Source organism: Argentina anserina, chromosome 1, assembly GCF_933775445.1.
Source record: "Argentina anserina chromosome 1, drPotAnse1.1, whole genome shotgun sequence".
Lineage (NCBI taxonomy): Eukaryota > Viridiplantae > Streptophyta > Magnoliopsida > Rosales > Rosaceae > Argentina > Argentina anserina.
In genome coordinates, this window is record NC_065872.1 from 5,004,698 (window position 1) to 5,032,649 (window position 27,952).

Consider the following 27,952-nt stretch of genomic DNA (forward strand, 5'->3'; position numbering starts at 1 on the left):
TTTAACTTACCTTACTTTCAAACCATATAAGTGGGCTGACCCGTACTAGTTGAGCAAAGACGAAGCTCACCATACTATAGTTCCTTGTGCAGGTTAGGAAACCACAAGGGTTTAGAAAACATGAAGTTTAGGAGTACACGAGTCTTCAATTACTTTATCCTTGGCGTTGATGTTCAAATTATGTAATTTTGATTCTTATTATCGAAGTTGTATCCGAGGTGTATAACTTTTGTTTTTTTCTTATGAGTTGTCATTGTTGTATTGTTTTGGGCCAGTGACTTATGTATCGTTTTCTGTTGTTTCAAAAAGATTGTAAAGCTCGCGTAATCATTTCAAGTGTAAATGTTTGTTGTAATTCTATTGTTCATTTAAAAGTTGAGCTTGTGAACTTAGTTTGTAATAACCCTAAATTTCAAACAATATTAGTTTGATTTGAATTCTATAAAATTTCGAATTTTAATTAGAATGAATGTGTTTAGGTGCGACGTTATTAAACGAGAAACGGAAACGTTCTCGGAACGTTTAAATTGAAAAACGTTACAATTCCGTAACGTTTATATCGACTTTTATTCTGTCGATCGTATGCGAAAACTTCCTTCACGAAAGTTGTAGAACTCGTCAATATGAGTTCGTGGATATGTGACGCGTTCTAATCGGACGATGTATGTAGAAGTTATTAACGTCGGAAGTTAGTTTCCGATTTGGAAACGAGTATATAAAGAACTTTTTCTGTTTTAGGGTTTCCATTTGTGGAAACCCCTCTCTCTCTCTCTCTCTCTCTCTCTCTCTCTCTCTCTCTCTCTCTCTCTCTCTCTCCTTTCTCTCTCTTTCTCCTCGATCCCTCTCCCTCTTACTCTCGGCCTCACCACCGATCTCCCTTCACAGGGAGACGTGGTCGTCACCGCCTAGCCAGGAAGCACCGCACCGCTCCCCTCTCCAACCCCCGAGCTTGCGACACACGAACTCGCCGCCGAGACCTTCATCGCTCGCCCCGAGCTCCTTCGCCGACTCTGTGCTCAAGGAGGGCACGCCTCCTCTTTCTCTTACTTCCGGAGCCCTCCACGACAAGGGCTGAACCTCCATTCACCGCGCGGCCTCACCTCTGCTCGAAATCGACGTCGTCGGCCTCAAGCATCACCAACGACGAATCGAAGTCTCCACTGTTTAATCTAGGTATGAATTGATGAATTTGACGTTTGTGTGTGATTGTATGATGATTGGGAGTATTTGGGAGGATTTAGGAATTGATTTGGAAGGGTTTCGGAGGAGAATCGGAGGTGTGGAGGAGAGTGGAGCACCGCCGCCTTAGGCGGCGCGTGTGAGTGCGTGGAGTAGCCTAGGGGCGGCGTGAGACCGTGGGAAGGGCGGAGGAAGGAAGGGGAGAGATTTGGGGCGGCGGTGGTGTGACACGCGTCGTTAGGAGTGTCGGCGCGTGGGCCCCACCCGCTGCCTGCCGGAGGTGGCGCGTGTGTCACACGCGCCGCCACGTGCGTCACACGCGCCGCCACGTGCGGCGTAGTGAATAGTTTTGACAGAAGGGTATTTTGGTAATTTACTGTGTACGGTAAATGTAAATGTAATTTTTATTTACGTACGGTAAATGTAATTAAATTTTACCTACGGTGAATGTAAATATAAATTACTTTCAGTAAATGTAAAAAGTAATTTGTAAAAGGGTAATTTAGTAAATTTTATTTACTGAGATTGTATTTACATTAAACAGTACGTATACGTACAGAAATACGTATATAATATTTATACGTACAGAAATACACATATAATATTTATACGTACAGAAATACGTATTAATGGTATATTTGTACAGTAACCGTGAACAGTAACACTGAACAGTAACTTCTTAAAACCGAAAATTGCTGAACAGTATCCGATTATTACTGCTTCGGCATTTAAAGGTTTACGAAACGACTCTAAATTCTTTTCTTATCTTTTCAAGGTGATCGTTAACTCGAGGAAAGGAATTATCTTCTGGAATTGTGGAATTACGCTCAAGTCAATAAGGTGAGTAAAATCTCACATATTTACGAATCTACCCTCGCGGTGATTCAAGATTTTCGCAAGAGTATTTAATAATGAATTACAACATGTATACAATTTGGTGGATTACATATATACTGTATAATGGTAATAAATACATATATATATAATTCATTATATTATATACTGTTATTAATTCATTAGAAATGATCATTTCGATGACGGAAGTTTGCGTATTGAGCATGTGTGGTGAAATATGACATGTATAAGATATAGTGGACTATATATGTATTGTATGAATGGTAAATAAGTACGAATATATATAGTTTGCTATATAATATACTGTTATGATTTTATTGTGATTATATTGAGCATGTGATTTGAATTGTACAATATGATGTGAGATTATTGTACGTGATTTTTAACATTGAGATTGTTAAAATGTGAATTGTCTTCGGACCTGATTTTTGGTACAATATGATGTGAGATTATTGTACGTGTTTGGCAAGTCGAAACCTAGCCTTTGGCCGGGCGAAAGTTACGATACAGTTAGAGCTCTAGTCTGTCTGCCTTAGTACTGCATGTGAGGTAACGGGTGGTTATCTGCTCATGGGTACTCAGTTTATTTTGGATGTTGGGTAGCGGGTGGCTATCCAATATCAACGGTGTATTACGAGAGGGGTAACAGATGTGTACCAGCGTTCTTGGTACCCGTATTATAAATGCATTGGGTAACCAGAAGGGTTACTTAATTTTCTCATGAGCGTTTCATTTCATATTTCTTTGGGTCAACCAGATAGGCTGTCCATTGACTCATGAGGGCATTTATATTTGTTGTTTTGTGATCTTTCGTATATTTTGATATGCGAATTATATTTTGATTTTACTCATACGAGCTATAAGCTTACCGGGTTTGTGTTTACAATCCTGGTGCACCAATTCGATGGTGTAGGGGATAATTCCGCAGGTGCTGATTAGTGGAGGTTGAGTGACGACTACAGAGGCTCGAAGTCGTTCGTATCTTACTTGTGGTGAGGTTTTAGCGTGGATTTGTGTGGGAGAATTTGTGTAATTTCATTTATGAGATTGTGAGTGATTTGTGAGGATTATTACATTTCCATTTTATGCATGGATTATAAATTTGGGTTGTAATAATTGGTTGTCTGAGTTGTATTGAGAACTCAGAATTGATCCGCTGTTACACTTTAATGATTTCGATTTATTTGAGATTATTTTGTGTTTAACGATTTTAGAATTTTGAGTTTTTAAGTTCGAAATTTTGGGGTCGTTACATAGTTTGTCGTGTTGCAAAAAAATTGCACATATTCCTAAACTAGCGAGTGCTCGAACGTACTTTATTTGTTCGTTCGCTCACTTGTTAATTCAAAATATTTAATTCTAAAACTATCATTATCCTCTTCAGGATGTAACATTAAAAGTCTTCAATTTTGTTGAAATTTTACAGAAGTGATCTATACATTAGATCATAAAAGTTAAACGGTAGAGATGTTGAAATGTAATAAAAAAGTTGGTCTAGTGGCCTATTTTTTGTAAACAAAAAATGGATCCCTTATTAGAAAATGCCCTGATATATATATATATATATATTGAGACTGGACGTCCGCATTGCACTAAAAGTGTGAATGTCATCGATTCCGGCAACTACTGAGGCGCAACAACATCGCAGATGGTGCCGGCCGTGCTCCCCTTCTCGGCGCTCCTGTATATGCCGGTCGAAGCACCATCGCCGGTCAATGGCTGCCGAAATCTGGAAATTTGTAGATTCCAGCTACAGTGGGCTGGCAATGGAGCTCTGACTGACACATGCATGAATGCCGAGAGAGGGGAACATGGCTGACACCATCCGCATCGTTGTTGCGTGTTGCCAGTCTCGGGCGAATCCGCACCGTGAAGACATGCTAGATCTCAGCATGACAATGCTTATAGGTTTTTTTTTCGAGTGGTACTTACTCGTTTATTTGTTTAGGACATAAATCGGCACAAGCGATATGGTCTTCCCCCAAAGAAAATGAAAACGAAAATTTAAATGGTAATATAATATGTAGGGAAATTGTGCGATACCCATACGTGACATTCATTTACATATTTGACATCACACCGATTAGTTATCAGGTTTTTAAAGTAAATTACTTTTGATTAGCGGTGATTACTACACTTGCATGATTCTTTTACAAGTTTATGAACAAATTAACATTGATATGGTAATTTAATTGGTTCTATTACTTATATATATAGGATTTCTTAGGTCCGGACGTCTGGACCGGTTTTCCATCTGAATTTTCACCGTTTCTCCATGATCCAGATGCCAGCAACGCCGTCTCTTCTCACCGGAGTGACACCACACCATCCTAGACACTGCTGTGATAAAGAAAAAGACGAAAGAGATCGGGATCATAAGTCTACCATGATCCGCAGTGAAGTTCTAAGTGAGGTTGCTGCATAGACTTCCGATCACGATATCTTTCACATTTTTCTTCATTGCAGTAGTGTCTAAGAGGGTTTGGTATCACTCTGGAATAGAATAAACGACGTCACCGGTATCCGAATCGTGGAGAAACAGCGGAAATCTAGACATAAAACGTACACGTCCGGACATCCGTAGCTGAGAAGCCATATATATATATATCATATGCAAATGAATATAATAAATTAACTGAGTAATTTTGGTTCTATTAGTTGTAAAAGTGTGAGTTCATGCATCATAGACAACCCCCATGTATCAATGCAAGAATCAATCATATGACTAAGTAGATGCACGCTAAATTGGCAGCAGACACGTGTGTTAGAACACATATAAGCATCAAAGATTATTATATATATACATCAAGAAATTTATAGAATCGGTTTTAAAAACACACTTAACAAGTCTGCAATTTTAGTTCAACTGATGCATAAGGATAATGTTCAACTGCATCCTTTGGGTTCCCTTCTTTCTAGCTGCTCCTCCATGATGACTAATCTGCAAAATACTCATCTTATTCACATCTTCTGGGAATGCAACATGGTTGTTGATTCCTTGGCTAAGAATAACATTAATCATGATCTGTGATTGCTTATTTTCGAGGATCCGCCTGCTCATGCTGCTCAAGCCTATCTTGATGATTTGGTAGGAATCACTAGAGCTAGAAGATCTGGAGTTTGCTCCAATATTTAGGTTTTTTTTTTCTCTCTTTTGCTTGGGCCTATTAGGTCCCCCTTGAAACCAAAAAAAAAAAACACACTTAACAAGGGAATCGAAGAAACAACTCATTGCTAGCTGTTGCAGTCATAATCATTCAATCCTTGCTGAAAACATCAGTTAATTGCTAGCTGTTGCAGTTTGTTTTCCTAGTAACTATGAGGGTTCTAGTTCTAGCCAAACTTGTAAAAGAACTTGGGAGAACGACCCTTTTGATGTTTTGTATGAAGGAGACAATTGATCGACTTTGCCTCGGGAGATTCATGCATTTTGCATGTACAACAGTGCATATTGAAAAAATGGCTGGCTGAACTAATACCGGTATACCTGCTACGGTCCTACGAGTACACATCAATTAATGTTCTATCTCAGTTCTTTTATACGGTACTACAAAGGCGCCTCATCGAGGAATTGAGTTCAGAAACGCATGTAACTGTAATAACCCTAATTTTTAAACAACATTTGAGTGGATTTGAATTCTATAAAATTGTGAAAGTTAAATTAGAATGGAGGTGATTGGTTACGACATTATGAAACGAGTAACTGATACGTTATCGGAATGTTTAATTCGAAAAACGTTACGTTTCCGCAACGTAAATATCGACTTTTATTCCGTCGATCGGTTGCGAAAACTTCCTTCACGGAAGTTGTAGAGCTCGTCGATACGAGTTCGAGAGTATGTGACGCATTCTAATCGGACGTCGGAGGTAAAAGTTATTAACGTCGGAAGTTAGTTTCCGATTTGGAAACTAGTATAAATAGAATGTTTTAGAGTTTAGGGTTTCCATTTCAGGAAACCCTTCTCTCTCTCTCCCCCGCCGCTCTCTCTCCCTCTCTTCCTTTCTCTCTCCCCGATTCGCACCCCCCTCCCTCAGAAAATTCATCATCGGCGATTTCCCTCACCGCTCGATCGTGTCGCCCACCGCCTGTCTAGGCAGCATCACACGACCCTCCGCTACCAACCCCGAGCCTGACACGCCGTCCCACGCAGCGCCGGACCACCACCAGCTACCCCTGGATTCGGCAGGAAGAACGCCCCGACCTAGGCACATCTCCGACGAAGCTCGAGCACGGAGGAGGACTACCCGACGCCGATCCTCGCTGGTGCTCTCTGCCTTCAACATTGAAGGCCAAACTTCATCGATCCGAGCCTTCCCAAGGGTTGAAATCCATCGGTGATTCAAGCCCTTCCAAGGCCAAATCGAAGGGCCTAGCTTCGAATTAAGGTATGGTTTGGTTGTATTTGATGGATGATTGTAATTGTGAATGTTTTGGGATCGATTTGGGAGGATCGGAGGAGTGGGAGGAGGAGGAGTTACCGCCGCCTAGAGGCGGCGCGTGGGGAGGTCTGGGGTGGCGGAGGGGCTGCCTAGGACCGTAGGAGGATAGAGGGGAGAAAGTAGGAGAGATTGGAGGTAGCGGTGGCGTGCTACGCGCCGTGGTTAGCCTCGGCGCGTGGGCCCCACGCGCGGCCCGCCGGAGGTGGCGCGTGTGCCACACGCGCCGCCACGTGCGGCGGTGGGACAGTTTTGACAGAAGGGTATTTTGGTAATTTACTGTGTATGGTAAAAGTAAATGTAATTTTTATTTACTGCGGTAAATGTAATTAAATTTTACCTTTGGTAAATGTAATTATAAACTACTTTCGGTAAATGTAAAAAGTAATTTGTAAAAGGTAATTAGTAAATTTTATTTACTGAGGTTGTATTTACATTTAAAAATACGTATTAATATTTATACGTACAGAAATACGTATTAATATTTATACGTACAGAAATACGTATTAATATTTATACGTACAGAAATACGTATATAACATTTATACGTACAGAAATACGTATAAATCGTATATTTGTACAGTAACCGTGAATAGTAACAGTGAACAGTAAATTCGTAAAACCGAAAATTGCTGAACAGTAACCGATTATTACTGTTTCGGCATTTAAAGGTTTACGAAACGATCCTAAATTCTTTTCTTATTCTTTTAAGGTGATCGTTAAACCGAGGAAAGGAAATTAGCATCGGGAATTGTGGAATTACGCTCAAGTCAATAAGGTGAGTAAAATCTCACTGAATTACGAATCTACCCTCGTGGTGATTCAACATTTTTGCAAGTGTGTTTATTTAATGAATTACAACATGTATATAACTTAGTGGACTACGTATATATATAGTATAATGGTAATAAATACATATATATATATATATATATATATAGTTCATTAAATTACATACTGTTATTAATTCATTAAAAATAGTCATTTCGGTGACAGAAAAATTGTGCATGTGTGATTTTAATGGTACGATATGATGTGAGATTATCGTACGTAATTTTTCAGGTGTTTATGAAATATGACATGTATATGATATAGTGGACTATGTATATATTGTATAAATGGTAAATAAATACGAATATATATAGTTTGCTATATAATATACTGTTATTATTTTTATTATGGATATATTGTGAAAGTTTTAAAACGTACAATATGATGAGTGATTATTGTACATGATTTTATCACGGAAAATGTGAAATATTGTGATTTGTCTTCGGACGTGATGTGTGGTACAATATGATGTGAGATTATTGTACATGTGAGGCAAGTCGGAACCTAGCCTTTGGCCGGGCGAAAGTTACGATACAGTTAGAGCTCTAGTCTGTCTGCCATAGTACTACATGTGAGGTAACGGGTGGTTATCTGCTCATGAGTACTCAGATTGTTTGGATGTTGGGTAGCGGGTGGTTACCCAATATCAGCTTAGTACGGCATGTGAGATAACGGGTGGTTATCTGCTCATGAGTACTCAGATTGTTTTGGATGTTGGGTAGCGGGTGGTTACCCAATATCAGTTTAGTACTGCATGTGAGGTAACGGGTGGTTATCTGCTCATGGGTACTCAGATTGTTTTGGATGTTGGGTAGCGGGTGGCTATCCAATATCGGCGGTGTATTACGAGAGGGGTAACAGATGTGTACCAGCGTTCTTGGTACCCGTATTATAAATGCATTTGGGTAACCAGAAGGGTTACTTAATTTTTCATGAGCGCTTCGTTTTCTTTGGGACAACCAGATGGGCCGTCCACTGACTCATGAGTGCATTTATATTAGTTTTGATTGTGGATTTTCATATATTTTGATATGCGAGTTATATATTTTCATTTTACTCATACGAGCTGTAAAGCTTACCGGGTTTGTGTTTACAATCCCGGTGCACCAATTCGATGGTGTAGTGGATAACTCCGCAGGTGTGGATTAGCGGGAATTGACGGACCGCTCAGAGGGCTTGAAGTTAGTTATCTCCAGCTTGTGTGACTATTTTGTGAGAAATTGTGAGGATTATTACATTTCCAACTTACGCAATGTAAATTATAAATTTGGGTTGTAATAATTGGTTTTCTGAGGTGTATTGAAAACTCAGTGATGATCCGCTGTGCACTTAAATAATTTCATTTTCATTGAGATTGTTATTGGTGTTCTAACGACTTTGAGATTTTGAGTTTTTAGGCTCGAAATTTTAAGGTCGTTACAGTAACATTTGATCAACCTATGCTTGATCGATCACCCTCGTCGATCTGGTAACAGTACTACTCATCTGCCTCTCTATGGCGTCAGGTAGAATTATTACTAAGGTTCTTAATTACCTCACGCCATCGAGGCGTTTATTTTTGCTTACACGTTGAGGGCAAGACTGGAAATGAGTCATTTAGGGTAAAGCTATTCAGCTGTTGATAATGCGTATAGGTCTCCATCACCATATATATAGAGATCAGCACGTTGAGAACATTACTTGAAAATTATTCTACAAGAATTAAAATCCGATGGAGTATACAACAGGGGAATGCCGTGTCCTTGGGGAAGCAAGTGCAGCAATTCCAAACTGTACGGAACAATATATCGGAATTCAGGGGTGCTGGTGGATTGGATAATATTTCAACGTCTCTCTTTATCATCAGCGTTGGAAGCAACGACATGTTTGAACTGTTCGCTGCCGTTAACCTAACGAAGAGAACGGAGAAAGACTACTCGAGCAGACTCATCTCCTCTTACGAATATCATTTAAGGGTTTGTCACTGCGCTAGTATTTGTGATCTTGCTATATTTTACATCATTATATATATTTTCTTTATGATTTCGTTTTACTGATTTGCAGAAACTATTTAAGCTCGGAGCAAGGAAGTTTGGGATTATCAGCGTCTCACCGATTGGGTGCTGTCCTATCTATCGAAAACGCAGTGAAAGAGGTGGGTGTGGCCATGAATACTTATGCTAGCTTGTTCCACACGTCACTCCAAGTCCTCTTGCAGAAGTTAAGCTCACAGTTCAAAGGGATGAGATACGCACTTGGAGATACTTATTCAATGACCAAAGTAATTATGGAGAAGCCTGTTCCACTTGGTATAGTGACGGACATGTTAGAAATGATATTTTCATTATCCTTGATATCTTAAAGTATCGTTATTAACCTACCTTAAATACCCACGAATAACTGTATCTTTTTAATTTGTTGTAGGGACGTTGGAGGTGAAAAAAGCTTGTTGTGGTAAAGGGAAGTTGAATGCAGAGTTACCATGTAAACCAGATTCGAATTTGTGTCAAAATCGTCATAGCTACTTGTTCTGGGACCAATACCATTTAACACAAGCTGCTTCTGGGATGTTAGCCATGTATCTGTATGAAGGTGCTCCAGTTTTGGTGTCACCCATGAGTTTCGGTGAATTGGCCGTTGCATAGTTTCACAGATATGGTTTACAGTATATATAGTTACTAAACGGATGAATAAAAAAAAATTTATTAACCAAAAAAAAAAACGGATGAATAAAATGGAATACCAATTAATATATATGTAAATATATACATCGATTGGGTTAATATACGCAATACTTGGTAGCAAAACTCAATTCAACAAAACAAAGTCAAGAACACTTACTTTTGTTAGAGGGGCTGTACTGAGGTCATTTAAACTCTTTCCGCTGTATTTGATCAACTCTGTAATGAATTTCGAATTCTCTGAGTATATTTGAGCAGAAGCAAGACAAGAATAAGCGGAACTCGATTCAACTATCTGGAAATTAATAATAGCTTAAAAATCACCTTCAACAAGGGGAAAATTAAATCAGATTATTAATGTGCCTGATCATATAGGATATACTAAATAAGAGTCATCTAATTGATCGATTAAACGATGGTTAGAAAATTCCGCCACTAAATTCAAAACAAGACCTTTTTTAAGTACATTTTTTTCTTGTACATATACAGATGCTATGCGGCTTCAAGTACTTCCAGCCAGAATAATTAGAACTTTGGATGATGACTATGTAATTATATCTGATTCCAGTATCTTCTTCATTAAATTTTGTCTTGTAATTGCTGTATTTAAACTAGCTAGTTAGCTTCGTTTCAGAAGCATAGCTCAGAGTATCAGCAACACTAGCCAGCCAATTAGCTAGCTAGTACAATTCCTATGGCCAAGTCTGCCTTTCTTTTTCTCTGGCTCAATATTATTTTGTATCTTTGCATGCTTGGATCCCACATCTCATATTCTCAGTCCCATGTGCCCGCACTATACATATTTGGTGATTCCACAGCTGATGTCGGAACCAACCATTATTTGCCTGGTTCTAGGGCGAAGGCAGATTTTCTTCCTAACGGGATCGATTTTTCTTGTTCTAAACCAACTGGGAGATTCAGCAACGGTTACAACACTATTGATTTTCTAGGTATTACATCCTTTGCTTCTGATTGTAATTAGTGGCAGTATAGTGTACGTGCATGGTAGCTGATTGTAATTACATTTTCTTCTTCTTCTTCTTCTTCTTCGTTTTTTTTACTTGATCTTTGCACATTTAGCATGAAAGAGTTCTTCACTTCTTCATCTGGTGGATCTTGAGCTATTTAGAGTTCCTTAGCTACTAATTATTTAAATATTTGAGCATGTTTCTTTAATTTATTCCACTGACCTTAAAGAAATTTGGTCGCTCATTAGCCCAGCATCTGGACTTTGACGAAAGCCCGCCGCCTTTTCTCTCTTATTTGGATAGCAGTATATCGCAATTTCTCATCACGAATGTTCCAACCAAGGGAATCAACTTTGCTTCCGGAGGATCAGGACTTATGGATCATACTGGAGAAAAGTGGGTACGTAAGCTCCTCCGATCCTCTTTTAGTACTCTCTTGCTAGTATAAAGTATAAACTGTAAAAGTAAATAAATATATATAATTCACAGTACACATATGCAGATTTTTGCTATTAAAACCGTAATGTCATGTATTAAATGTTAATTTGCACATATATGTTGCAGGGAAGGGTGATTTCTTTTACAGAACAAGTCCAACAATTTTCAAGTGTCCGCAGCAATATTTCAGAATTACTGGGTGCGAGTGCGGTCGCCAATATCTCCAAATCTCTCTTTATCATCAGTGTTGGTAGCAATGACATCTTCGATCATTTTGATGCCAACCACACTGGGCGAAAGTACATCAGCACTCTTATATCCACCTACGAAACTCATCTAAGGGTCTGTCACTATACCTATTTCTTCTTTTGTTAGCAATCTTAATTCTGAAAATAAAAGCTAATTAAATACGTTTTATTTCTTTCACTTGCAGAATTTATATGATCTGGGAGCCAGAAAATTTGGGATTGTTAGTGTTGGGGCAATCGGGTGTTGTCCGGTCCAGCGTAATTCGAGTTACTGTAACGAGGCTATGAATGAGGATGCTCAGTTGTTCTATTCTGCACTCCGCAGCCTCTTGCGTAAATTGAGTTCAGAGTGCAAAGGCTTGATGTATGCACTTGCAGATTCATATCAAATGTCCAAAGTTATTATAGACCACCCCACTAGATTTCGACATGGTAATGAATAGTTGATCGATATTGAAACATATATGGATTTTATTTAGTAAAGAAATATGTATATTTACGATCTGTACATGATCTACACCATATGAAATATGCCTTCAAGGTCCTGTGATCATCGTCAGCATGCAGAAACCCTACAGCTTATAAGATTACCTACCTAAACCCTGATTATATTGGATCAAAGAAATAAGATATTGACATCGAATAGTGATAGAAAATTTGCATCAAATGCATTATTAATCGAAATTTGTTTTTTCAGAGTGTCTTGATGGTTTATACGTATATGTGCTTTCTTGTAGTTTTCACGGAGATGAAAAAAGCTTGCTGTGGAAAAGGAAAGTTGAACGCACAAGAGGCATGCAAACCTGGTTCGGATGTGTGTAAGGATCGCACGACCTACTTGTTTTGGGACCAATACCATCCAACAGAACGAGCTTCTTATTTCGCAGCCCTGGAACTTTATGCTGGCACCGACCCTGAGCTGGTGCCGATGAATTTTGGTGATTTGGCCTGTCATCAACCATGATTAATAATTGATTTCCATATATACGTACTTGTAGAATAAGAACATGCAGTCAAACCTTGTCATGAAAAGGAGTTCTGTTCCTTTCATAAAAATAAGGAGTTCTCTCCATTCTGTTCAGGAAGTTTAAATTTTATACTTGCCACAGCCCACATGTGTTTGCAAACATTTATAACCATCTATAAGACCTAGGCACATACATATTTATTTTGCAAGATTATCATAAATTGGTAAGTCCCTAAGTATTGTTTGCACCAATTAATTGACCAAATTAACAAAATATTTTAAACACGCATGCATCATGCATGCGAGCTAACGCCGAATTGACAACGTTTAAAAAAAAACTGGTCAGTTGACAACCTTTATAATTAACTCTTCAAACGAATTGACAAAGTCGGATTGAAGTTTGAGGGTGTATGTTATCCATGTACATATTGTAACGACCCCAAAATTTCGAGCTTAAAAACTCAAAATTCTAATGTCGTTAAACACTAAATAATCTCAAATAAATCGAAATCATTAAAGTGTAACAGCGGATCAATTCTGAGTTCTCAATACAACTCAGTCAACCAATTATTACAACCCAAATTTATAATCCATACATAAAATGGAAATGTAATAATCCTCACAAATCACTCACAAATCTCACAAATGAAATTACACAACTTCTCACACACAAACCCACGCTAAAACCTCACCACAAGTAGGATAAGAACGACTTCGAGCCTCTGTAGTCGTCACTCAACCCCCACTAATCAGCACCTGCAGAATTATCCCCTACACCATCGAATTGGTGCACCGGGATTGTAAACACAAACCCGGTAAGCTTATAGCTCGTATGAGTAAAATCACAATACAGTTCGCATATCAATATATACGAAAGATCACAAAACAACAAATATAAATGCCCTCATGAGTCAATAGTCAGCCCATCTGGTTGACCCAAAGAAATATGAAATAAAACGCTCATGAGAAAATTAAGTAACCCTTCTGGTTACCCAATGCATTTATAATACGGGTACCAAGAACGCTGGTACACATTTGTTACCCCTCTCGTAATACACCGTTGATATTGGATAGCCACCCGCTACCCAACATCCAAAATAAACTGAGTACCCATGAGCAGATAACCACCCGTTACCTCACATGCAGTACTAAGGCAAACAGACTAGAGCTCTAACTGTATCGTAACTTTCGCCCGGCCAAAGGCTAGGTTCCGACTTGCCAAACACGTACAATAATCTCACATCATATTGTACCACACATCACGTCCGAAGACAAATCACAATTTTTAACATTCTCCGTGATAAAAATCATGTACAATAATCACTCATCATATTGTACGTTTTAAAACTTTCACGATATCACCACAATAAAAATCATAACAGTATATTATATAGCAAACTATATATATTCGTATTTATTACCATTTATACAATATATACATAGTCCACTATATCCTATACATGTCATATTTCATAAACACCTGAAGAATTACATACGATATTCTCACATCATATCGTACCATTTAAATCACATACTCATGCACAATTTTCCGTCACCGAATGACTATTGTTAATGGATTAATAACAGTACGTAATTTAATGAACTATATATATATATGTACTTATTACCATTATACTGTATATATGTAGTCCACTAAATTATATACATGTTGTAATTCATTTGATAAACACACTTGCAAAAATGTTGAATCACCACGAGGGTAGATTCGTAATTCAGTGAGATTTTACTCACCTTATTGACTTGAGCGTAATCCCACAATTCCCGATGATAATTCATTTCCTCGATTTAACGATCACCTTGAAAAGATAAGAAAAGAATTTAGAATCGTTTCGTAACCTTTAAATGCCGAAACAGTAATAATCGGTTACTGTTCAGCAATTTTCGGTTTTACGAAGTTACTGTTCAGTGGTACTATTCACGGTTACTGTACAAATATACAATCAATACGTATTTCTGTACGTATAAATACGATACACGTATTTCTGTACGTATAAATACTATATACGTATTTCTGTACGTATAAATATTAATACGTATTTCTGTACGTATAAATATTATATACGTATTTCTGTACGTATAAATATTAATACGTATTTTTGTACGTATAAATATTATATACGTATTTCTGTACGTATAAATTTTAATACGTATTTTTGTACGTATACGTACTATTTAAATGTAAATACAATCTCAGTAAATAAAATTTACTAAATTACCCTTTTACAAATTACTTTTTACATTTACTGAAAGTAATTTATATGTACATTTATCGAAGGTAAAAATTAATTACATTTACCGTAGTAAATAAAATTTACATTTACATTTACCGTTACACAGTAAATTACCAAAATACCCTTTCAGTCAAAACTAATCACACCGCCTCACACGGCGGCGCGTGTGGCACACGCGCCACCTCCGGCCGGCCGCGCGTGGGGCCCACGCGCCGACGCCAACCAAGGCGCGTGTGATGCCACCGCCGCCCCATTTCTCTCCTTTTCTTCTTCCTCCTCCTCCCCGCGGCCTCACGCCGCCTCATACTCCCTCCTACCAACCTCACGCGCCGCCTAAAGCGGCGGTACCCTCCCCTTCCATCTCTCCCTCCGATCTCCACCAAACTCCTTCCAAATCAATTCTAAATTCGCCCAATTCACTCCCACACATCATACAATCACACACATCAATTAAATTTCATCAAGCTTTACCTAAATCAACCGGTCGAGCTTCGATCGAGTCGATCCCTCGAGAAACTTTCGTCGCGTCGCCTCCTTCGGTTGTAGGTGTTGCAGAGGTTGGGGAATGATGGAGGCGCCCTTGCTCCGCACCCTAGCTTTGTCGGAGAACGACGACGATTCGTAGCAGAGGCGAGGTGAGTCGGCGTGACGATCGGCGACGAGAGAGGCTCGATCTTCTGAGGGTCTGACTAGGAGGGTAGTGCGAAGCTTTTAGGAGTGGTGGTGCGTGACACGAACCACGGGTCGGCAAGATCGGCGGTGAAATTTCTGAGGAAAGGGGAGAAATCGGGGAGAGAGCGAGAGAGAAGAGAGAGAGAGAGAGAGAGGTGGAGGCGCGGGATAAGAGAGAGAAGAGGGTTTCCGAAAATGGAAACCCTACTTCTGTTCAGTTTCCTTATATACCCCTTTAAAAATCGGACCCTAACTTGTATCGTTAATAACTTTCATATACATCGTCCGATTTGAACGCGTCACATGCTCACGAACTCGTATCGATGAGCTCTACAACTTCCGTGAAGAAAGTTTCCGCAACCGGACGACGAAATAAAAGTCGATAAATTCGTTCGGAAACGTAACGTTTTCTTATTAACCGTTCTCGGAACGTGTCCGTTTCCGTTTCGTATCGTTTGCAAACAAATCAAATTCAATTTAAATGAATTACAAAACTTTATAGAATTTACTTCAAATCAAATATCGTTTTGAAAATTTGGGGTTATTACACATATACTTATGAGGATTTTCCTTTGTTACGAAGATCATTAAAAGTCACTGCCTAGGCAACCTGGTTAGAATTTAGTAATAAAAGGAACAATGATAGAAGGAGAATATTGAGGATCCGGACCTGGCTTCTTTCCAAGCTAGGGAAGACGTGCATATATTCTAAAAAACGAAAAGAACCAACGAAAACAAATTGAAGGACTAACTGTCTTGTCAAAAATAATTTTGAACTTTTCACTTTTCCTAAAGAATATTCCGGCCAAAAATTATGATCGTTCTCAGGTAGTTGACTACTTGTCGCTAGATCTGAGAATGAATAGAAGCTCAAGATGCCATGACGGACAATGATGGTATATATACAGGTTGAGTGCTCGATCTATCAATCATTCCAAAATCAATATGTGTCATACTGTAAATTTATGTATTATAAATGATATTATTATTTGTTTCATAACGCAAGATTTATACTGTAGAATTATTTATTATAAATAATATGGTATGTCGATTTAGATTCAATGATCGTAGAAAAAAGACAGAATAGATCTTTGTTTCATAACGCGAGTTCATTACCAAAAAAGAAGAAGAAGAAGGTCGACTCTAATTAGTTTAGCTAAGTAGAAAACAGTAATAATATAATATACGGTGACTTAGTGAGAAGCTAGGACATGCATAAGAAACCATGTTTATTTAGCTTTTTAGTGTGTCCATATTATAGGGAATTAGGATATCCGCAGAAAGAGTAGATACAAATATAAACACATGCATGTCCATGGGTATTATCACTAGGAAAATTCCCCAGAAAGGAATCAAGTTTTTTGTTAATATAGAAGCCGGCCAGCGACTACGACATCATTAATCACTACTAAAAAAACATAGCAAAGGAGACGAATGATTCGTGAGAGATGCTCTTTTTTCGTGGGCAACATCCATGTACAGTGGTCGTCTCCCATGTGTGCTGGTTTAACAATAAAATATCTATTTAATTATCTCACATATGTATAGGGTCGTGAGATCCTGTTCTTTTTGTAAGATTTAGGATTTAAATAAGCAATTAACCCACATAGCTACCTAAACGTGGGATCCCAGACTTCAATACACGTAATCATACTTGAATACCAACGAAATAAAAATTGATAAAACACCTAAATACTTAACATATCGGCTTATATCACTTTACCCTTTCTTCCTTATCTCTCATCTCTGCTCCGTAAAACATTAGATCTACACGTCTCTCTTCTTCCTTAGAAACCTTAAAAAACCCACCCAACCAGTTCTGTTTACTTCAGTTCAGTTCGGTGACTTCGGTCCGTCTCTCTGGTTCGATGACGTCATCAAGCATGCAGTACAACAGCCTGGGCCGGTCGGGGCTGAAGGTGAGCCAGCTCTCGTACGACGCGTGGGTGAGCTTCGGGAACCAGCTGGACGCGAAGGAGGCCAAGTCAATGTTGTCGCGAGCACGGCGTCAACTTCTTCGATAACGCCGAGGTCTACCCGAGCGGCCGCGCTGAGGAGATTATGGGCCAGGCGATCCGGGAGCTAGGATGGAAACGCTCTCCGTCGTCGTCGTCTCGACCAAGATCTACTAGTCCAGGTCAGTACAAGAGTTGCTTCAACTATCTTCTTGTAGTTTTTCCTCTGTTCTTGAGAAATCCATAAAACATTGCCCAAACTCTCCTTTAACATTCTCTCACCCATGTCATCCTCATAATTTATCTATCTTCATTTTGTCTCAGATCTTAAATGCAAATTTGAATATAGGTAACATACTTCATCTGTAATAACCCTAAATTTCAAAATAATATTTGCTTCAATTTAAATTCTTTTAAGTTGTGAAGTTTGTTTTAAAAACGAATGTGATGGTTGCGATACTTTGAAACGAAAAACGGAAACGTTTTAGGAACGATTATTCGAAAAACGTTACGTTTCCGAACGATTTTACCGACTTTTATTCCGTCACTCGGTTGCGAAAACTTTCTTCATGAAACTTGTAGAGCTCGTCGATACGAGTTCGTGAGTATGTGACGCATTCGAAACGGACATCGTACGTAAAAGTTATTCACGTCGGAAGTTAGTTTCCGATTTGGAAACTAGTATAAAAAGGAAATTTTTTTAACTAGGGTTTCCATAACAGGAAACACTTTCATTTCCGCCGCTCACTCTCTCTCTCTCTTTCTCTCTCTCGGCCCGACTCTCCTTCTTTCCCCCTTCGAATTCCTCTCGCCGATCTGCCACCTCCAGCTCTCCGTGGCCTGCACCGCCCAGTCCATCGACGTCGCAAGGACCTAGGCAGTCACCCTCCAGCCCGCCAGCACGTGTTTCGCCCCGTGAGGACCCCCGACGTCGCCACAGCCTCTGCAAGTCGCAGCGCCGATCCTCCTCGCCATCACCGTGCTCAAGGCGAGCTCTCCATCATCGAATTGAGGTGAGGATTAGCCTAATTAGGTTGTTTAGATGTTTGGGTGTGATTTTTGTGGTGGTTGAATTCATGTTTGAGGAGATCGGAGAATGAGGATTTTGGAGAGAGATGCCGCCACCTTAGGCGGCGCGTGTGGGCGAGTAGAGGGGGCTAGGCACGGTGTGAGGCCGTGGAAAGGCAGAGGGAAGGAAGTGGGTGGTTTTGGAGGCGGCGGTGGCGTGATACGTGCCGTGGTTAGCCTCGGCGCGTGGGGCCCACGCGCCGCCACGTGCGGCGGTGTGAACAGTTTTGACAGAAGGGTATTTTGGTAATTTACTGTGTAAGGTAAATGTAAATGTAATTTTTATTTACTACGGTAAATGCAATTAAATTTTACCTTCAGTAAATGTAAATATAAATTACTTTCAGTAAATGTAAAAAGTAATTTGTAAAAGGTAATTAGTAAATTTTAATTACTGAGATTGTATTTACATTTACATAGTACGTATACGTACAAAAATACGTATTAATATTTATACGTACAGAAATACGTATATAATATTTATACGTACAAAAATACGTATTAATATTTATACGTACAGAAATACGTATATAATATTTATACGTATAAAAATACGTATATAATATTTATACGTACAGAAATACGCTCGAGTCGATAAGGTGAGTAAAATATCACGTATTTACGAATCTACCCTCGCGGTGATTCAATATTTTGCAAGGGTATTTAGTAATGAATTACGAACATGTATACAATATAGTGGAATACATATATACTGTATAAATGGTAATAAGTATATATATATATATATATAGTTCATTATGTTATGTACTGTTATTAATTCATTAGAAACGGTCATTTCAATGACGAGAAATTGTGTATTGAGCATGTGTTTGTGAAATATGACATGTATAGGATATAGTAAACTATATATATATTGTATAAATGGTAAATAAGTACGAATATATATAGTTTTCTATATAATATACTGTTATGAGTTTTATTGCGATTATATCGAGCATAATTTTGAAACGTACAATATGATGTGTGATTATTGTACGTGAGTTTAACATTGAGTTTGTTAAAAAGTTAATTTGTCTTTGGACGTGATTTAGTACAATATGATGTGAGATTATTGTACATGTTTGGCAAGTCGGAACCTAGCCTTGGCCGGGCGAAAGTTACGATACAGTTAGAGCTCTAGTCTGTCAGCCATAGTACTTCATGTGAGATAACGGGTGGTTATCTACTCATGAGTACTCAGATTGTTTTGGATGTTGGGTAGCGGGTGGCTATCCAATATCAGCGGTGTATTACGAGAGGGGTAACAGATGTGTACCAGCGTTCTTGGTACCCGTATTATAAATGCATTTAGGTAACCAGAAGGGTTACTTAATTTCTCATGAGCGTTTTATTTCATATTTCTTTGGGACAACCAGATGGGCCGTCCATTGACTCATGGGGGCATTTATATTGTTGATTGTGATTTTTCGTATATATTGATATGCGAACTGTATTGTCATTTTACTCATACGAGCTATAAGCTTACCGGGTTTGTGTTTACAATCCCGGTGCACCAATTCAATGGTGTAGGGGATAATTCCGCAGGTACTGATTAGCGGAGATTGAGTGACGACTCCGGAGATTCGAAGTCGTTCGTATCCTGTTCGTGGTTAGATTTCTGGCGTGGATCTGTGTGAGAATTTGAGTGAATTTATTTGTAAGCTTTGTGAGAGTTTGTGAGGATTATTACATTTTCCATCATATTGAAATGTCGAATTATAAATTTGGTTTGTAATAATCGGTTTGACTGAGTTGTATTTGGAACTCAGAGATGATCCGCTGTGCACGTTAAATGATTTCAAATTCTTTGAGATTGTTTTTGGTGTTCTAACGACTTTGAAATTTTGAGTTTTTAGGCTCGAAATTTTAGGGTCGTTACATCATCTCATGTTTAATTGATCAACCAATCCCATCTTCCGAACTTTAGACTTGATGCTTTTATCTCTTGTTTAGATCCATGCCTCAATCATCTCATTGCTCACTTGGTTTTTCAATTACTGTACTTTACCTTTGCCTTTTTTCGTTATTTTGTTAATTGCTTTGGTACCGATTTCAGATCTTGCTCTATGATGGATTAATGTTTTTGCTATGGGTTCACCGCTTGGGTTTTAGATCTTGAGTTGATATTCATCTTCATAATGGTATGTTCTGTGATTCCATGAACCTATATAACATATGTTTTGTTATGATAATTATGTTTCCATTTATTATTTTAATATTTGGTATATTAAGTAAGTTTGGATTGATCAAAGATGTTGCATGTTAAAGTCTACATCAAAGTCTTTAACACCAGTAAAACACTTTGTCCGCTCAAATCATTTAAATTTGGGGATAGTACAAGCTTGACTAATAAAATTTGTGGATGTTAAAGTTGTTTAGTTTGAATTAAGAATTCACAGCACCACATTATTTGTAATCCATTATGGTTTCACATAATAATAAGAAAGACTTGGCCATATTGCTCAAAAAGTCATTCTTTACCTGATGTAACTAGCGTCTAGACGATAGCCATACCGAGATTTTCATATGCCTCTTGCTTAAGCTTTTTTGGCAAAATTCTAATATGTTCTCCTTGTATGCCTCGTAAACTTCTCACATTCAAGAGTGGACTGCGGAGGCTCGTCTATATATATTTTCTTTCCGGAAAATCAAACCTAATGAACTAGAGTTGTGGTTAACTCATCTGTCTCATCATCCAGTGGAGACACTATTATCTCAAACCACTCACATGAGTAAAAACTTCTCATATTCAAATATCCATGTGTTACCTCCAATGCTTCAATTTACATCTCAAGTTCTTGTTCATAATCCGTCACACACTATAGGAGCTCAGCTTCATGACACTTCCTTCCTACTTAGTATATTGTATACAACTCATTTCAATCGTGGTGGTCCATTAAGAATTGCTTAATTGATACTGATGTAGTTTACTCGTTTATTGATAGGTTTATCTAAACGCTAAGGTATCCTGAGTTGTACTCTTGCAAAATCATCGGACATGTGGAAGGTAACAACTTGAAATTGTAAACTAGTTGGTTAACAACTTGTCTCTTGCTACAAAATTTTTACCAATTTATTGTCCCACATTTTTACAGGTACACATATAGCTGCATAGAAGTTGAGGGCAGTTGCGAAGATGTTGAGAGCTTGAGAAACTAGGTGGCCAAGTAGGCATCTTTCCGTGTGTGAATTGAGGCTTATGCGTAGCTGAGGCATAAATATATAAGTGAAATTTATAAAGGTGGTTAATCTATATGAATTGATGATGCACCATAAATTCTAATATATAGATATGACTACACGATACATTGATACTTCAATTTGACTACACATACACAATTTAATAACTTTAAGTATGTATTTGAGAATGAAGCATTATCATATCCATTATATCAGCCAAACAATGTCTCAGGGTGCTTAAACTTACCTTATTCTCTTATTTATTTTCAAATTGGTCAATTGTATAGTTGTACCTAACGGTATTTAGCGTAAAGATAATTATATGACCTTGCACACAAATTCATGTGGTTATATCAAGTATGTGAATGCATTAATAATGATGTCGTTCATTTTATTATTGGTATGTTTACAAATATGTCTTCCATATCACCTGTAAAAGGCTATTCAACTGTCATACTAAATGTTTGGACAATTATAGAGGCTTGTATTCATGAACTCATATGTTTTCCAATTATAATCATCAGAATAAGGCAAATGGGGGGCGCGGCTCTAAGTAGGTGCATTCATGAATTGGATGCAACTACTGGAAGTGATGATTCAGAAGCAACAAGCTCAAATTATGAGGCTGCAAGGATCAAATAATTCCAGACTGGGGACAAAGACAAGTTGCAGCATAGAACAAATTTCTTCATTGTTCAAAGATTTTCATAGAGTTCCCAACTTGTCACAATTGGAAGATGACCAGGTGAATGAAATAGATCTAGCTTAGACATGAGTATGAATATGCGAGACATGATGACCAGCTGCATTTTTGCTGGATGAATCTTTGATCTTTTTGTGATGATCTTTTTGTGATCAACTGGAGATGTAATCAAAAACACATGTTAAAGACTTTATCTATATATATTGGTTTTTATGAATATTTGTGTTTTGTTTAATGTTTGATTGTGAAAATTGGTTCTGCATGACAGGTTGAAAAGTAGCATATGAGAACTAAATATGTAAATAATTTTAATGAAAAAGAATATTCAGGAAAACAAATATTATAAAATTAAGTTACTTGTAAAAGTGAAAATTTTGTTTTACTGCTTAAGTAGTTACTTAAAGGGGTGAAAGATAAAAGTAGAATACTAAATACGGGATTAAACCATTGAATGCATAATACAAGTTGTGAGTGGACCCGTTTTAATGAACAGTGTTGATCAACCCACAAAACAAAAAAGATTTTAGATAATCAAAAGATGGGGTGGGTCCCATATCTCACGAATGCAGCAACTGTGTGAGAAAATTGGCAATGGCCACGCGAGTAGTCCGAAAGAACACAGATTATGTCACTGCAACGTGGGAAAGAGTAATAGAGGCATAAATTTGTGGGCAATTGGGCTATACCCACGAAACAAAAAAGTGGGTAAAGAATACCTATTTGTTAACTTTCGAGACCTCCCGTAATATAAATGAGCAATTACAATACTTAGTTCATCATCACCCTCATACAGAGAAAAGGTTGTGAGAATCGGAACCTTTGCCGGAAAAAGCAATTTGAGCAGCCCTACTCCTAGTGCATCATGGAAAAGTGGAAGCTGACGATGCTTTGTTTTACATTTTGTTTGTTATCTGTGCTTAGTGCAACTGAGATAGCTCCTCCTGCGGCCATTTTCATTTGGAGACTCAACTGTGGATGTCGGCACCAATATCTTGTTGCTCCAAAGTGGAGCTAGGGCTGATTTCTCCCCCAATGGGATTGATTTTCCTTATTCTGTGCCTACTGGGAGGTTCAGCAATGGCCTTAACAGCGCTGACCAAATCGGTACGACCGTCATAAAATATATAGCCTATAGTATTCCGTATATCACATATATATATATATATATACAGTCTTTATCCAGAGTGAAGTTTCACTCTGAAATTACAGAGTGAAGTTCCAATTTTGGCACACTTTTTGATTAAATTTTTTCACCATAAGTGATTCAATATTTAGGTATGTTATTCAAGATCATCTCCACAAAGTTTCATCTAATTTGACAATTGTTTGAGTTTTCAAAATTGAGATTTACACGAACGGTTCACGTTGAACAGTTTTAATTCATTCATTGATTTAATCTAATTTCAATACCTTAACGATGTCCGAATTAGATGAAATTTTATAGAGATGATCTTGAATGGCATACCTAAATATTGAATCATTTATGCTGAAAACATTTGACCGAAAAGTGTGCTAAAATTGGAACTTCACTCTGGATAGAGACTGTATATGTATATATATATATATATGTATATAGTCATATAGAGATCATGCATGCATGGATGACCTATATATATATATATATATATATATCAGTTTATATATATATATATATACATCGTTTAGGAGAGTAATTAACTTTGATTTCTTTTTAATGAAGAACGTTTGACATGAAGCAATATTGCGGATACAATTTGAATAAAATGCATGGTATACCTAGCTAGCAGTAGAACTAATTATGCAAAATTTTAATTTATATTCTGATTGATGATTTTGGTTCCTGGCTTGCTGCATGTTGCAGTGAGACTATTTGGATATGCCAGAAAAGTCCTCCACCTTTCTTGTATGATGTGAGTCATATGTCTACCTTTAAAAGGGATATACTGAAGGAAGTAAACTTTGCATCAGCAGCTTAATTCATGTAGTGAAGACATTTTGTATCTATCACTCAATCTCAGCTTTTATACAAGCTGGGAGCTCCGAAATTCGGTATTATTAGTGTTCCTCCTATTGGATGTTGTCCACATGCTCGTGTTCAACTAAATGTCGATCCTAGGTTTTGTGTGAAGGAATTAAACGATCTAGCTCAAACGTTTTTCATAAAAGCTCAGGATGTCTTGAAAAAATTGAGCTCGGATTTGAAAGGGATGAAGTATTCACTTGGAAAAATTACCATGAGTATCATAGTATGCTTTGGTAAGCATCAAATTCATTTTGACTTAATATCTGAGGTGCGATATAAAATTAAATTTGAATATATATATATATATATCTCGTTACTATTGAGATTATATATATTGTGACCACACTGATCGACAAATATGGATATCGCACTTCTCAATATGCTAGGGTTTAAGGACGTTCAATCAGCCTGCTGCGGAAGCGGGAGGTTGAATGGAGAACAACCATGCATGCGTTATATATTTCAACCCCAACCTCTGTCCAAGTCGGCATGAATTCTTATTCCGGGACTTGTATCATCCAACTGAGTTTGCAACGGATTAGCAGCACGAACACTTTATGAAGTAGGAACAAGATATATGATCACACCGATGAACTTCAGTCAGTTGGTGGCAATTGATGTTTGATATCAACGTACTCCACCCTTGAGAAGAATAAAAGTTATAAAACAAGTCTACTATTCCGGTCCGAATTCACAGCCAGCAATACCATGAGTATGTCATATTGAACTCTCATTTCTAGCTGTACTAAAATTAGTTGATGTCAATGTTTTTTTTCTTGTTATAAGGTGATCGATCTATGCTTGGATATTGAAGACTACCCTATGTTTGATATCAATGTATTGTAAGAATAATCAATTATGAATTGCCATTTTGCTCGGTAGTTCTTCGATTTTTTTGGTTTTTCTCAATCTTCTTCAATCTTCATGTGCAGATCATGCTTACTTGCTTAGTTACTAATGGTGAGGACTGAGGACCTAGCTCAAAGTTATAATTTCTTCTCATGCCAATCAAATCCGCAAACCGCAATTGTTTAACTTCCATTAACTTGATCAAAAAAAAAAAGTCAAACTGTTTCAATCAAAAATTGAATGATGGTGAGAGCACGTACTCAACTACGCCTCATATATTAGCCAATCAAATTCGAGCTTAATTGCTTAATTCTTACTCGATCGCAAGAATTCGTTTATTCTAGAATTTAACTCATAAACTGTCAATATATAAACTGTTGTAATAGGATCTCTGAAGCAAGCAAGCATGCATGCCTACTCACATTATATATACAACATACACGTGTACACAAGTATTCGCTAGGTGAATCCGCCACAAAAGATCAAATTCTTTGTTAATACAGAGGTTGGGACTGTGACAACATACATCATAGTAGCCGTCACCGGCCTGGTGTATTCTTTTTTGGAACTTCACTGATAAATAAGCTCTCACTTCAACTGGTGGTCCGTGATCGTATGAGGTAATGGAAATTAGAGCCCTTTGCCGGCAAAACCGTTTCTTATCGGGTTAATATGGCAAGGGTAGCTGATTTATGGCGCTGCGTTTCATCATATTTTTTCTTTGTTCTCTTTCATAGTTGTCTGTTCGTACTCGTAACGGTTGCTCACACAGATGATCAGGTGCTTCCTAAACTTGCAGCTAGTTACATATTTGGAGACTCCACTGTGGATGTTGGTACCAACAAATTGTTGCCCAATAGTCTTTCCAGAGCTGATTTCTCTCCCAACGCCGACCAAATTGGTATGACCTTGTTGGATATAAACATACCTCAAGTTCCTGAACAAATTATAAGCATGCATGCAAATCAATGACGTAATATATCTCTTGATGGCTCAACCAATTAAGCTTAATTATATTGGTGGCTGACGAACATTAATTATTTCATGCATGCATTAGTTTTTGATCGGTTGATCAGTAATTTATTTCATTAGTATTACAGTCCTTTTATTTAATTCCCTTCTTCGATCGATCGTGTACGCTTGAATTGCATGGTTCTACACTATTTGCAGCATAACTATTTGGGTATCAGAGAAGTCCACAACCTTTCTTGTACTCTCTAAAACATCAATCACATGCATTCAAACGTGATATACTGCAGGGAGTTAATTTTGCATCCGGAGGATCCGGCATTTTCAACCAAACAGGAAAAAAAACTTTGTAAGCACCAATGAGTATATATATACAGTTATATAGATACATACTATCTCAAGTTTGATTGAAATTGTTTCAGCTCACAGAAGATAATCAAGTTTGCTTGATTTCATAAAATTATTTGTTGGCAAAGTATCCATTATGAACATACTTTTTTGAAGGTACAAGTCGTGCCACTGGAAGAACAGGTTAGTCAATTTGCGACTGTTCGTGGAAATATCACAGAACTAATTGGTCTTGGGGGAACTGAGTTAATGTTTTCACTTTTCCAAGTCTCTGTTCGTTATTAGTATTGGAAGCAATGACCTGTTCGATTTAGCCTCTTTTTTTTTTCTTCCTAATATCACTACCTTGTCTAAGGTTGAGTACTTGGAAAATCTTAAATTCAAGTACCGTAGCCCATTTGAAAGTACGTGTGTTTGAATTATCTCCCTTCTCCCTTAAACCCTATATAAATCTGTTAAGTATTACAACGTACGTTGATGAAGACATCGAATCATATATATATATGGCGTTAACATCGATCAAACCATTATTCGACACTCACAATTTTTCTATATGCACGTAATTTTGTAGGAGCTATACAATCTGGGAGCTAGAAAATTCGGAATTATAAGTGTTCCTCCAATTGGATGCTGTCCTGCTAGCTCTGCACGTGTTGGACCAAAATCAAATGACTCTAGAGTTCGTGTAGAGGAACTAAACAATCTTGCCTTAACATTTCTTGCACATAATGAGGATGTCCTACGTAAACTGAGCTCAGAGTTGAAAGGATTCAAGTACTCGCTTGGAAATGCTTATGAAATGACTATGAGTATGCTTGAAGACCAATTAGCATTTGGTAAGAAACCCTAATATTTGATGTTAGTATGCAATCAATTTTCACTACTGTGTACGTAAATCAGCACCTTACTGATGATCGACATTCTATTTCTTGATCATACACCTAGGCTTCAAGGACACATCAGCCTGCTGTGGTTTAGGAAAGTTAAATGGAGAGTTACCTTGCTTCTTCTTCCTCAATCCCAATCTTTGTCCGAATCGGCGCGAGGTTTTGTTCTGGGATCTGTTTCATCTACTGAATTCGCTTCCGAGTTAGCAGCCCTTACCCTTTATGGTGGAGGAACAAGATTCGTCAGTTGGTGGCTATAAACGTTACTCAACAATAATACATAAGTTTTAAGGGTTCCCAACGTATAGTTTACTTTTCACTTCTTTTTTTGTAAGAATGAAAGAAATCCAATTAACTGGCCGGGAGCTTCTATCATATTATTGATAATAATAAGAGATAAAGGGTAGTGCCTAAATCCCTACAATTTTCTAAAACATCCTCAAGGAGAATATCTGAATAATAACAGGGTTTTCTTCCCACCAAA

At 37.8% G+C, this 27,952-nt stretch overlaps 2 protein-coding genes and 1 pseudogene across 2 annotated transcripts; all 3 read left to right on the forward strand.

Moving 5' to 3' along the window:
- Positions 1 to 9,448: 9,448 nt before the first annotated feature.
- LOC126794694 (GDSL esterase/lipase At5g55050-like) lies at positions 9,449 to 9,926 on the forward strand. The gene is made up of 2 exons (XM_050521465.1): positions 9,449 to 9,590; positions 9,706 to 9,926. Exons 1-2 carry the CDS (start codon positions 9,449 to 9,451, stop codon positions 9,924 to 9,926), a joined length of 363 nt encoding a protein of 120 aa, XP_050377422.1.
- A 714-nt stretch (positions 9,927 to 10,640) lies between these two features.
- Positions 10,641 to 12,707, forward strand: LOC126789229 (GDSL esterase/lipase At5g55050-like). The gene is made up of 5 exons (XM_050515703.1): positions 10,641 to 10,912; positions 11,179 to 11,330; positions 11,495 to 11,710; positions 11,802 to 12,048; positions 12,354 to 12,707. The coding sequence occupies exons 1-5, from the start codon at positions 10,657 to 10,659 to the stop codon at positions 12,578 to 12,580; spliced, it is 1,098 nt and encodes a 365-aa protein (XP_050371660.1). The 5' UTR covers positions 10,641 to 10,656; the 3' UTR covers positions 12,581 to 12,707.
- Positions 12,708 to 22,275: 9,568 nt separating this feature from the next.
- LOC126794703 (GDSL esterase/lipase At5g55050-like) lies at positions 22,276 to 27,728 on the forward strand (annotated as a pseudogene).
- Positions 27,729 to 27,952: the final 224 nt, after the last annotated feature.